The 13,229-nt window shown below is 49.5% G+C and overlaps 1 protein-coding gene across 6 annotated transcripts in view; it reads right to left on the bottom strand.

The window, feature by feature from the left end:
* Nucleotides 1-11,970, bottom strand: part of gak (cyclin G associated kinase) — a 28,898-nt gene extending 16,928 nt beyond the window's left edge. For all 6 annotated transcript variants that reach the window (XM_018728709.2, XM_018728710.2, XM_018728712.2 and 3 more), the window contains exons 1-10: nucleotides 11,678-11,970; nucleotides 7,587-7,648; nucleotides 6,652-6,711; nucleotides 5,776-5,890; nucleotides 5,021-5,163; nucleotides 4,702-4,827; nucleotides 3,700-3,789; nucleotides 3,164-3,299; nucleotides 2,279-2,391; nucleotides 791-890 (exon numbers count right to left, since the gene is read on the bottom strand). In XM_018728709.2, the coding sequence (XP_018584225.2) occupies nucleotides 791-890; nucleotides 2,279-2,391; nucleotides 3,164-3,299; nucleotides 3,700-3,789; nucleotides 4,702-4,827; nucleotides 5,021-5,163; nucleotides 5,776-5,890; nucleotides 6,652-6,711; nucleotides 7,587-7,648; nucleotides 11,678-11,819 (1,087 nt within the window). In that variant the 5' untranslated portion in view covers nucleotides 11,820-11,970. The remainder of the gene's footprint in view (nucleotides 1-790; nucleotides 891-2,278; nucleotides 2,392-3,163; nucleotides 3,300-3,699; nucleotides 3,790-4,701; nucleotides 4,828-5,020; nucleotides 5,164-5,775; nucleotides 5,891-6,651; nucleotides 6,712-7,586; nucleotides 7,649-11,677) is intronic.
* Nucleotides 11,971-13,229: the final 1,259 nt, after the last annotated feature.

The following is a 13,229-nucleotide window of genomic DNA, read 5'->3' as shown; positions in this document are numbered from 1 at the left end:
ATGCACATCGAGCAAACAAGTGGAGACCAAACACCCAGGATGTGCTTTCATGGCAAAAGTTCTAGAGACGTGAAATATGTTCATTGGAAGGAACCGCTAGTCGTCCTGCAGCTCCTAGAACCGCAGAGAAAATTCACTTCCCGGCCCCGTCCTCTGGACTGCGAGACATTGGGATGAGACGCCGCGGGACCTACGGACGACGACGACGCGCCGTGGGTTTTACGTGGCACAGACGCGCTCTCGTGGGGAAAGGGGGGGCCAAGGAGAGCCGCTAGCAGAGAGAGAGGACACGGGCGGCTCCGACGTGTGGAGTACGTGACGGAGCGGATAAGTGGCTTTGGCAGGAACTAGAAGCAGGGAACAGGTGTTTGGTTCAAGGTGCCATCTGCTCGCGTGCCCGACAATACGCTCCATTCACGTACCGCGAGGTGTTAGTTGGGTTAACCAACTGCCAGCAAACTATGGTTTTGCAGAAATTTTTAAAAACATACAAGGAAATGGAATTAAAAATAAACTGAAAATTGTATCTTCAAAAAAAATGTGCAGCTCCTCACACGAGGTCCCGGTGCGTATCGTCAATAAGGTACGTGTAGAAACAGTGAGAGGAACACAAACATGCCCGAGGAAGTAGTTTGCAACAAAACACAAAGGAAAACTCGTAATAGTGTACCACGTAGTGCCCATGCTGATGTACCAGGCACGCACGCACGCACGCACGCCAGATTCTCCGTTAAACACATACGCATGCAATATGAAGCAAGGGCTCTTGGTCACACGCACACGCACTCACCTGCATTGTGGATGTTGTTGATGTGCGTGGGGAGTTGGGCGCCGCTCACCGAGCTCCGGGACACACAGTTGTTCCCAAAACCTCCATTCTGCTCCAGCAGCTGCAGAGATTCATAGCCATCGTAAGTGGGCTTCCAGCAATACGCGTTCAAGAGACTCATGGAGCCAAGTGTTGTAGAAAAGACAGGTAGTGCAGACAGGTGGAAAAGACTGCAAGGATAGGAAGAGAATAAAAAAGCAGGGTGGGGCTGGACAACTAATATTTCAGAAGAGCAGGAGAAACGCAAAGACGTGCGTAACGGAGAGCATCCCTCCCAGCTCGAAGGTACCGGGAGAAGACCTGGCAACCGGGAACCAGCTGATGTGCCGATCGTCTTCCCACTCGCGAGGGGGTAAGCGCCTTAGCCCAGCAAGAAACTCCAGCTTAACCCAGATCATCTCAAGCTAAATCTGCCCTCCGATAAACAAACGGAGGAACTGGAAGGTCCTTCGCTTTGTACCACAGCACAAGCCCATGGGACCGCGCGTGGCCCCAAAACCAGAGGAGACGGCCGGTCCATGCGCTTCGGTCAGCGACATCACGGACCATTAGGTCAGAGATGGCGCCGCGAAGGGGGCTGTGCCCTGAGACAAGGCAGCCATTCTAGCAGGTTGGCGGGGGCTACGGGGGTGTGGCCAGCAGGCTCTGAATGGTCCTTAAGAGGCTACTGGGCCCCAGGGAACATCTGCGAATGAGGAAACAACATTCATTTATTTAGTTGGAAGGCACCGTCAACAGCAAACGCAAACGGAGAGGAGACAAGAGGACTGCGCTCGGGGGCCAGGGGTAGTGGATGGCTGGTTCACTTTTCTGTATGGGGGGAGGGGACTGAGGACCGGGCATCTGAGCTCATTCAGTATCTCCTGAACATATTCGGGCGACCGGAACATTTCCCTTCGGCAACAGGAACATGAAACACAAGGCAAAATGCACGACCTCTGACCTCTGGTTGATCTGCACAGAGATACTGGTGTAAAGGGAACTAAGAACGAGCACGAGAACCAATCGATCTATTTAGAAAAGATACCGAACGTTGAAAGCTTCCTTCATTGCCGCCCACTGGAATAACGTGACGGAGCGCACCCCCCACAACACCCCCCACAAATATAGCGACTGCTTTCAAAGGACAAGCAGAAAGGACCACCGTCGTTTCAAAGCAACGAGTCGGACGTATTTTCTGGAGCTCCGGGCACCCGAGGAGACAAACCGAACCGTGCAACTTTACAGGATTAGAGGGTTAGGGGTAGAACGTAACTGCAACGGCACTCAGAGTTACATAGGAACACTGGAAGGACATGAGTCACTTCAATATTTACGACGATGTTCCTTCCTTCTTACACCCACATTCATAACAGTGACAGTAAGTAATGGTGCACGGTGCACAGACCCCCACCCCCTTTCATGAGGAGCACCGGGAGATGAGAACAATAACGGTTCGCATTCAGTCACCTCGGTGACAGGAGACTTGGGGTTCACGTTTCGTGCGGCCGCGATCTCCTGCAGCCGGTTCACGAGCTCCGTGATGGACAGTCGCTCCTCTGGGTTGACCTTGAGCATGGACCCTGAGAGGGACACGCAACATTTAGAGGGACCAGCGCCATGGACACAGGGTCTCGCACAGCTGTTCAGAAGAAACTTGTTCAAAATTACTTGAAAGGCATCAGAGAAGACAGCTGAACAAACAAGAAGAAGAGGAGGAGGAGGAGGAGGAGGAGCTCTTCCTGCGCGACAAGTCCCGTGTCACCTGTTGCTCAATCCACCCAGCCGTGCAAGTTTTCCCCCCATCATTTACTGAAGGACATGTGTGTTCTGAGTGAAAGAGGAGCTTTAAACGTCACACACAAATGCCCTCAAACGCTGCTGTACTACAAGATGCTCTTTTCAAACAGACAAGGCGTTTGTTCCCGACTCCGCTATTAGCTAGAGGGAATTACATTGATTTAGTAATTGTGCTGTATAATTCTATTTGCTGTCTATTTCATTTGTGTGCGCTGCTGTCTGTACCATGTCTGTTGTGTGTAATTTGAGAAAAAGCAGTCACTGCAAAAGTAGCAGCCAAAAAAACTGTTCCTGATAAAACCCTCAGCCGGTTTTCATTATTCAACCAAGTTCCACCATCAGTTTTGCAGTGCAAGCAGTCATAGCAGAATAATCCGGAGTGACAGCGGAGTGGGGTTAGATCCAGTCTCAGCACTGTCGGGATCCACCCCCACCCCCACCCCCACCCCAACACACACACACACACACACACACACACACACACACACACACACACACACACACACACACACACACAGTCACTGAAAACAAGGACAGGTCGAGCACCGTACTCACGAATGAGATCGTGGAAAACGGTGTATTTGGTGTCATTCGGAGGGATGCTGTACTTCCCATTGACAATCTGCAGCTTGGCCCCCTCCTCAAACGGGTGAACCTTGAAGCAGAGGAGGTACAGGATACATCCCAAGGCCTGAGGGACACACAAGCAGCAAACAAACAGTCAAAGTGGCAGCAGTTGCAACATGTTCCCAATTAAGTGTTTGATATGTTTTCTGAACCGAAACCGATGTTTACGTTTCCCGATGCGTTGCACTGTTGTGCTTTTTCTGTGAACGTCAAGGTTAAAGTGTTTCACTCCTGATATTTTACTGAACACAACTGTGTGTTGAACATAAACAATGCACTTTATTGCTGTAATTCAGTCACTCCCAAGTTCACCAGGTGAGGGTGAATGACTTGGCAGGAGGCAACGTGGTCGTTAAGAAACTGGACCGTTCACCGGGACGCCGCCTCTAAATTCCACGAGGGGTCCTGCTGTGTTTATGAGCAGCATTCAAATTGTGGGGAAAAGGAGCAATGGGCAAACTCACCCAGATGTCTTGTTTCTCATTGATGGGGTAGTTGGAGTAGAGATCTATCATCTCCGGAGTCCTGTAGGCTGGCGTGGTGTTTCTCGTAATCTGGGAAGGCAGGTACCGCACACTCATTTCACACGAGACTCCAGCAGCCCTCCACTGTCACAAACTACTTTGTTGTTGCCCAAGAGCCAAGTGGTCAGCGGAGACCGTGTGCGGCTCTTCCTCAAAATCAGTGCGCCAGCTGTTCTGGAGCAGAGCAGCTACTGACCCATTGGGTGTCTCACGAGTGAAGGGCTTCCTCCCTTAAAGACTCGAGAGCCGCTCCTCTATACACACTGGGGAGGGTGAAGCCCACTAACATTCCACGAGAATTCACCGTGCACGTGTGTGTGTGTGTGTGTGTGTGTGTGTGTGTGTGTGTGTGGAAGCGATCAGGCTGGATAAGAGCTCCTGATGAGGCGGGTTTGCAGGATGAGCCTCTGGAAGGATACGTCGGCACACGTATCCCTGGCAGGACGGAAAGCTGACCATGACCACACGGTCTGGGAAGGTCAGCGTCATCGGTGTCAGTCTTGGGGGGGCCCTGCTGTTGTACCCAGAGGACAACAGCTACTGTAAAATAGCGAGCTACGTCGAAGGGTACGTGTACGGTGCTTTAAGTAGAAGAGTTGGCAAAACGAAAAAGCTAACAGTGCTCATTGGTCCCAGCAGCGCATTTGCTGTGGAAGAACAGGACCCCCAGGCACTGCGCACTAACGTTTCAAAATATGCGATGGAGGAAACCTAATGAGAAGCACTCGGCTGACACACCGCTGTAAAGTGACACTTTCTTCTCGGCCGAGAAGCTCTAATGCCGCTCCTCTGCGACCATAAGCAGAAGCTGCTCTCCCGTCGGACCACCTGAACCGTCCGAGGAACGACGTGCAGCTGGGCAGACGGACACCTTTAAGCCCTTCCGGACTAAAGAGCACGTCGAGAGCTCACATGCGAACGGGTTCACTGATGTCCACTGACCTCATCCTCAACCATGGACCTCTTCTGAGCAGACCAGCTGTAGTCTGGGTAGTGGACTGTGGTGGTGGCGCTGCCAAAGTCGCACAGCTTCACGGTGCCCTGGTGACTGATCAGCAGGTTCTCGATCTGGAAGAGACAAAACCTTCCCCGTTTACATGGGGCACGGCCATCGCCGCGGAAGCCACGGGCCTGCTTTGCACTCAACTATGTTGAGCAATTTAAGTTTTGTTCACAGGGCTCTCACTTCCACACGTATAGGCAGCACTGGCAGCACCGAGCACAAGAGCACAGAGAGCGAGAGGGAGGGAGAGAAACGCACCTTCAGGTCCCGGTGCACGATGGGGGGCTTCTGTCTGTGCATATGCTGCACGGCGCGACACGTCTGGTAGAAGATCTTCAGCACCGTGTCGCACAACACCGGGCCCTTCAACTCCACTCTCTTAATGAAGTCCACCAACTGGCCTGAGAGCAAAAGGCAAACTGACTGCAAAGCATCATGGGAGTCTTGCTACCCAGAGAAATTGCACACACTTTCCAGTTTATGCATTCATTTTTCATTCTATCCCCCTCACTACCGTACATTCCGAAAGCGCAGAAAGCGGTGCAGCGAATCAGAAAGCAGAACCGGCCGCAGCCCGAGCCTTCCGGCGGCGTACGGCAGGGTACGATGGGACAGGCGTCTCGGACAACCAAGCAACAGGTACGCATAAGTATCGTATCTGTCATTTTCCACAACCTCCGATGCACCAAAGGTACAGAAGCTGCCCACAAACATGGTAAGATCATGTATGGCACCTAATCTGTACCATTTTAATGCTCCCAACAAGCAGCAAAGACTTGAGCGCTCGGTGTCCCTGGCGACCGAGAATGATCAGTGTGACCTGTCCACCACCGGTCAGCATACTCTTTCCATGAGTCACGCTGGAATTAATGTCATGGACACTAATGACACAAATGAGAGACTTTTTGTTTTGGATCGTGGCAGACCCCTCGACACCTAGTAGCGTCGTGCGCCGCGACGCGTCCATGCCACCACACGGTGCCATCCCAGCAGAGGAAAAGAAAAGGAGATACCTCTGCAAAGCTCGGTAAGGATGAGGAACTCAGCCTGGCCCGTGTCCGACTCCTCCTTCCCTATGGAGGCCGCCGAGCAGAACTGCACGATATTTGGGTGACCTGAAAGCTTTTTCTGATGACAGCTGTTGAGGAAGGACATCATGTACATGTGGCGAAATCCTAGCTGTACTATTCCCGGTGCCGAAGGCTTGGCAGGGAGCAAGGGGCTGGTAAGAGCGGAGCGCTCCAGGCTTCCCTTCATTCGTGTGCTGGGTAGAAGTACCCAAAAGGCCTCATGGCATCACCATGACAACAGACGTCACGTGCTTTTCCATTTATACACTTGACTTTCCTGTCAGAATCCATTGTATCTGAAATAAGGTAGGGTGTGACAAAGCACTTGTAGACTGGATCATTCTCTCCAACAGGAGGAGGAGGAGGTGCTGAAAAGGCCCCCCACCCCAGCAATATAAAGCTCACTAAGGAGCTACAGGACATTCAAAAGCACAGCTTGTTTACATAGCTGTGACCAGTGAAAGTGCGCAAGGCTTTCTGAGAGCCCACAGCCATAAAATGAGTTCACTCAAGTTTACAGAGTTCAACACACACCTTTCCAGGCATCAAAACAGACTCGTGAAATGCAGACGCAAGTCATCTTCACGGGTCACAGTAACTCACCCACCAACGGTCACCGCTTGAACATTTATGGTTACAGCTGTCAGCTCGGCCAAAGGTTACGAGACCAAGGCGGCAGGAATCGAGAGTCAAATTCAGGTATGAAGGAGGTCACCTGCCTGCAGATACTGTCAGACGACCAGTCAAAATCCACGGGTGAAGGTTTTCGTGGCTGCTAAACAATTCCGGCTCACATTCACACAAAAAAAAAAAGGATACCATGAAGCAGACTTCCTGGATGATGGCCGTGTTTTTCTCTTCTTCGTTGGATAACAACCTCTGCAAAAACAGTGAGCCAGTTCACATACTGGGGAAGTGAGAGACAAGCAGAATAAAACAGTAAGAGACAAAACACCTCCAAGTTCAACAGGACATTCTATGAGGAGCGACGTCTACAACAAGCTTCCCGCACATTTACAAGACGAACAAGAGGCCAGCAAGGTAACGGGGCCGAGTCACAACGCAGTCCAATCGGAGGGGGTCCCGTGCTCCTAGCGCAGCGCCGGCATCCTCTCAAGTGCCGACTCGGCTCAACGAACGCCTCACTAGTCGCACGAATCGATAAAAACGGCTTCGATCAGACTCGTCCGTCACCAAGAAACAGCACAAGCCTGCTGCTGGTGAAACGAGAACGACTGTAACATCGAAGAGCTGCTGCTGCTGCATCATTTTTCCATCAACAAATCGCAAACAGCAAAATAACGGTGAGAAGCTACAGTAAGGGATGTAAAGGGAGGTTTAGCTACGCGGCTGTGCAGGAAAAACAAGCTGGACTTTGCTTTAGTCAAACAAAGGGGTTTCGTACACTTTGGGTCACCGAGCACATAGACACCTCGAAAGTCCCCCGCGTACTAGCTGTACTCTATCGTAAGGCTGCATGCAAAAGAAAAGTGCACAGATGAGCTTTGAGGGTCACGGGGTCACCCGTTGGGGTTAGCGAGCGACAGCTGCCCTTAGAGACGCTGTGAAAAGCGGCACGAATCGTCTTACTTGGAGGGAAACGCAGAGGCCAGAAGGAAGAGAAGCGGAATGAGAAGCTGCAGTCAGAGCAAGAAAACCGTCCAGTTTCTGGGCGACATTTCTTCACGTTTTCCACGAGGAGCCACAAGACTCTCGGGAAAAGAGCAAAGGGAAATACGGAGAGGAAAGTTTACCTTGAGAGCGTAGTCCTTGTTGGTGCCAATATCCTGGGCTTCGTACACAAAGGCGAAACCACCTGCAGGCCAAAGGAAGCAGTGTGTTCAGACAACACGTTAAGAGCTTTCACCCAGAGAAGCACAACGTTCGCACGAAAGCAGAACCGTGGGCGTTCGGGCTCCCGCAAACACACACTGCGCACGGAGGTTCGCGTTTCAAACGGGACACTTGTGCTGCATCCTCGGTCCACGCGTTTTGCTCCAGCCGCAAGGAGCCGCGGGGTCACGCGACGCACGGCGCTCCGGGGGGTCAAGGTTCCTCCGCGGCGCTCGTGCTCCGAACCCCAGGCTTCCGCGCTTCCATTTGCGCGGGGCTCAGCGATCTGCCCCCGGTCACCAAGGCGCTTCCACAAATAAGATGCCAGCGGGAGGAGCGGAGAGACAGAAGAGCTCCGCGCTCACGACGACTCGCTAACGCGTGCTCTTGTAGGGTCTCTCCTTCCGCATGTTCTAAGCGCGACGCGCAGCCACGCGCAGCCACGCGCAGCCACGCGCAGCACGCGCAGCGGCCACTCCGTACGCGGCGGTGAGGATACGACAGGCCGCGCTCGCGAGGAGCCCTCAGGCGTGACGGTGCACCGCGCCACAGGCGAGGGCAGCCGGTCCCGGGCCACCGCCGTCACGGCGACACCCCCGGCTCCGAGGGCCGAGACGAAAAGGCCCCTCGGGTGTCCGCTTCCAGAGGCGCGACAAGGCGCTTTGCAAAAAGACCTCGAGAGAAGGAAAAGGAGGAGCAGAAGCTCCACGAGGCGGAAAAACAACACAAGGCGCTGGAGACACCGACAGCGAAACACGGCTCAATTTTTACACCTTCCGCCTCTTTCACAGAGCGCGTCTTCTTCAGGCGTTTGCAGACGTGCTCACGGCGAAGCCAGATCTTCCCTTATTCGCGGCTGCCTGCCAAGATGCATTGTGGGTAATGTCGTATGCCAGTCTTGCCTTTGAGGACTGTATCGGTGGATGGGGTGCGTAGCCGTGGAGTACACGCCAGCACACACTTCCGGAGTCTGAAACACTTGAAAAGTGAAGCGACAGCACACAGGGCACCCGGCGGCCACGCGGTATCGGGTTCTAACCCTGGTTTGGGACACCGACTCGCCCCGCCGCTGTACCCTCGATCGAGGTTAAAAACTCCGTCCAGCACCTGCATCAACAAGTACTCCGAAAGACTAAATAGTCGCTCGTTGAACAGTAAATGGTCAGCGAAATGATACTTTATGAGTCCGATCTCGTTTTTCCAGGGTTCGCTTTTTTTATCAAAGCGAGATTTAAGAAATCATATTTCATTTAAATTTAATTTTTTTTCCCTGATTGCTAGAAAAAAAATCTTGAGCATTTTCCGTAACTCAAGAAGTTTATTTCAATAGTAATGTCTGCAAAATATCCCTTTTCTTCTTGAAAGTGTTTAAAGTTGTTTAATTTTAATGGCTGAAAGTGAGCTCATTGATCCATGGCTGCTGTCAACCAGCTGCTTTATGCCACTGCATTCTTTGCAGGAGAGCAGCGTTCAGTCTTCAGCACGTGTCCACGTGTCCATTTGTCCACATGTCCACTGCAAACTCAGAAACACGTCCTTCCTCAAGGCCACAAAGACTGGAACTGAGACGTTAGTCACACTTCTAGTAACACTGAGGATACTTGCGAACGAAGGACTGAAATATGATCATTATCCAAAACTTGCACTAATTAGCTTCTCCGCGTGTTATAACCTGTTTAAAGCTGACTTGCGTATTAAACACTGGTGTAATTATCCTGTAGTTCTTATCGTTAAATGAATAAATAATGGTGTTTAATTCCTTCATTTTATTAATTCCAGTACTTTCTGCTCAGTTTCCTGCTATTTAAAACTGTTTAAGTGCTTCTACATGTCACCAAATAAACTTAATTTGATGAAAAATGTATAAAAAAAGCAAACATGATTTAAATTAACGATTAAAAAATTGCCAATTTAAATTGCCCAACCCTGCTTTTTCTTGCTGAAATGTGGTTTATTAATTTGGCAGACACTTTTCTCCAAAGTGACCCCGTCAGTCAAGGCCACAACCGACGGATACAATTACGATCACGAATCTCGCACTACTGCCCAGGGAGGTGGATTTCTCTTCACAACTGACAAGTTTCTTCTGGAAATTGATACCTTTACATCTTCCAAAGCCTTAGCCACAGATCTCAACCCCAGCATCACTTATGTACTAAGCTTCTGGGCCTTAACGCTCCGTCCTCGCCGATGGAGCCATCGCTCACACAAAGCGTTTCTGCATAGTCATTTCAATATCCAGATTCACGAGTTGACACTGAGCAACTCTTGGCAAAGAGTTTCCGTCTCCCCTACATTCTGTAGAATTTGCCCAAACGGGTAAAGGTCCAACGGAGTCTCATAATTTTTCTCAATTATCTTCATCTCTTATGCTCAATCTTAACATTTCATATCGTGTCGAGATCCATGATGCAACTAAAAATCCAACAACTGATCAGAAATGGTTGCATTATCTACTTGCTGCTGATCTCAACCTGCCGGTCGTGTCCAACAAAAGCAGAGCAAAGCAACATGGAAACAGTAGCTCTGTACTACTGCTGCACGTCTTTAGTCATATTGAGCGAAACGGCAGATGCGGGTTGACTGAATTCACTGGAATTATACCGAAAAACACTGACCCTGGGACTCTGCCTACAACTAAAGCAGCTACAAGTACCCGGAAGAACCTGGAAGTTCTGTTGGTCAACGCACCACAAACTCCGCAAGTCCAAAGTAGAACGTCAGGAAGAGCAACAGAAACAGAGAGCAAGAAAATGCAAGTTTATCACATCGCACAGACAGAAGGTGTTTTAAAAAAAAAAAAAAAAAAAAAAAAAAAGACTCCAGAAGCATTTTTGCAGCCGCAGCTGAATGAATCCTAAATTCATAAATGAAAATAGAAATGACTCTTGTGTGCTTGTTTAAACAGTACGCTATATACTTCTTCCCTCCATGGTTAATGTTCCAAAAGCTTTTACAATCACCCTCATTAAAGCACCGTTGGAAAAAGTGGAACCTTGACCCAAATGTACTTATAAATTACAGCGTAATTTCAAATGTGGACCTTTTGTCCAAAATCTCAGGAAAATAAGATGCCTGAACAATTTGGGCCTGGTCGCAGCACAGGAACAGCATAAACGCGTGTAGTAAATACTATTTCCAGCTCATTTCATGCTGGAAACATCTCAGCTACTTCGCTGTTGGACTTCAGTGCAGCATCTGATCCCGTCAAGCGTAAGATTTCACTTTGTACGCTTCAATATCTCGCTGGAATACGAGGTGCTGCTCTTCCGTGGTTCCGCTCAGACTCGTCCGGCCGTCCGCAATTTGTGCGGAAACGCGAGGATGACGTCGACGTCCCTTCATCGCAGCCCGAGGCGAGCGGCGGTGTTCCCCAAGGCTCAGCGTCGGGTCCGTTACTCTTCTCACTTAAGGCGGCTTTGACAAAGTGCACATTTCACTCATACGCTGACAGGACTCACCTATGTATCCAAAAACAATAAAATAAAAACATCCCTCACCTGTTCCAGGGCTTAACTTGTTTACATCATAAACACCCAAGTGCCAAGAGGCCAATTAGCACCATGGCATGTGTGATAAACAGGAAAGAAGAGCCACAATGTAGCGTTGGACAACACACACAGCCTGGTGAACACAAGTTTAAGTTAATTATAAGAACAGTAAGAAGAGCAGTAATTTAAATTTCAATTTAAAAAAAAGTTGAAGAAGAGAAGAAGTGGATATTATTACTGAAAAAGGAATCAAGGAAGCGGCAGGAGATGAAAACACGGCGGTATCATCATCATCATCATCATCATCATCATCATGTATCAAATTTCCAGCGTCTCTTCCATTGAAACCTGTAAGCAAAGTGGCAAAGTGGTGACCGGGCGGGTTCCAGCGAGGCACCGCCGGCGTCCACCCACCCACAAAGAGACAGGACAAGACATCCGGACAGATTGATGATGATGATGATGATGATGACGATGATGATGACGGTGATGAAGACGACGACGACGACGAGGCCGCTCACCTTCCGCGATCACCCTCCGGACGCGCAGCTTCATGTCGCCGAGCTCCACCGTTTGCCCCACGAAGTCGTTCTGGTCCCGACTGGCGGCTCCGGCCGAACCGGGTCCGGCCAGGAAGTCGAGCGCTGACTGCAGGAGGGACATGATGATGATGATGATCGATGATCGATGATGAGATCGCTGGTGTCCGGCGAGTCAGTGAGTGACTCCCGGCCGCTGCGACTCAGTCAGTCGAGTCCGCAACGACGAGCGGATAAAAAGAAGGAGGAGGAATAATAAGAAGAAAAAGAACAAAAAGAAGAAAAAAAAGAATAATAATAATAATAATAATAATAATAATAATAATAATAATAAAGCAGACGAGTCGACGGCGCTGCAATTATTGAACGAAAAGCCGCTCCAGGAACCACAGAAAGGGCCTCATATTCGCTCTGCTTCCGGGAGCGCTGACGTGACTTGTGACGTCACTAATCTCCGGTCCTCTGCCGCCCCCTGCAGGCCTTGTGCGACTGTGTCGTCACGCCTTATGCTCTGGTTGCCTCCCACAGCCCAAAGACATGCAGTTGGTTAGCCTAAATTGCTCCTAGTGTGTCAGTGGGTTTGTGTAACCCCCCCATCCAGCCAGCGTCGGATCCAATGCTCAGGATTGCATTTTATTATTAGACAATAGATTAGATTAGATCGGATAGATAGAACTTTATTGTCATTGAATAGTACAGGTACACAGCAACGAAATGCAGTCTAGCATCTACCAGAAGTGCAAATAGTAGAATTGTGCAAATGAACGAGTGCAGTTAAAAAAAGGAAATTTATGTACAAGTAAATAAAATAGCATACGGCAGAGAGTATGTACAAAAGTAGCAAGCATAATGCACCATGTATGTACAGATATATATATATATATATAATACATATATAAATATACACATTTATCCATATTATACACACATATATACATACATATACACAAAGATAACTAGGACATGCTATAAATTAATCATTACAATTATGATTATTATTATTATTATTATATAGAGATAACACCAGAAATACAGGGTGAAGCAGAACCGCATGATGATTACAGGCAGTGAGAAACAGTAAAGCATCAGTTAGACATCAGTGATCTAACAATGTAGAGTTCAATAGGGTAATGATTGTAGGGAAGAAATTATTAAATTGGATGGATTTTATTATTATATTGTCATTATTGTGTAGAACATGCAAAATCTTAAGGTAATGTGCTCCATAAGGTTAATATGATGAACGAGTTATCCTTGACCTCTACACCGTCTCCTCGTACATCTTGGGCTCTGCAGAAGCCTCAGCTGCTGCCTGAACATGAGCAGCGCCAGTGTGCATTTGGGACACTCCTCAACTCCTGTGTGGTATAGCACAGGCCCAAGGGCAGCAGGAGATCACAAACTCTTGCTGGTGCCAGAGGGGCAGGACAAGGTGGTTGTGCCCCTGCTAAGCCAAGCCCTGAACCATCTGCAGGTCCCGAGGGTGCAGGGTTCAGGGTATCGACGGCTAGAGCAGATGAGTACCCCTTTGCCC

This window comes from Scleropages formosus, chromosome 21, assembly GCF_900964775.1.
Source record: "Scleropages formosus chromosome 21, fSclFor1.1, whole genome shotgun sequence".
NCBI lineage: Eukaryota > Metazoa > Chordata > Actinopteri > Osteoglossiformes > Osteoglossidae > Scleropages > Scleropages formosus.
This window is presented reverse-complemented; position numbering and strand designations above follow the sequence as displayed.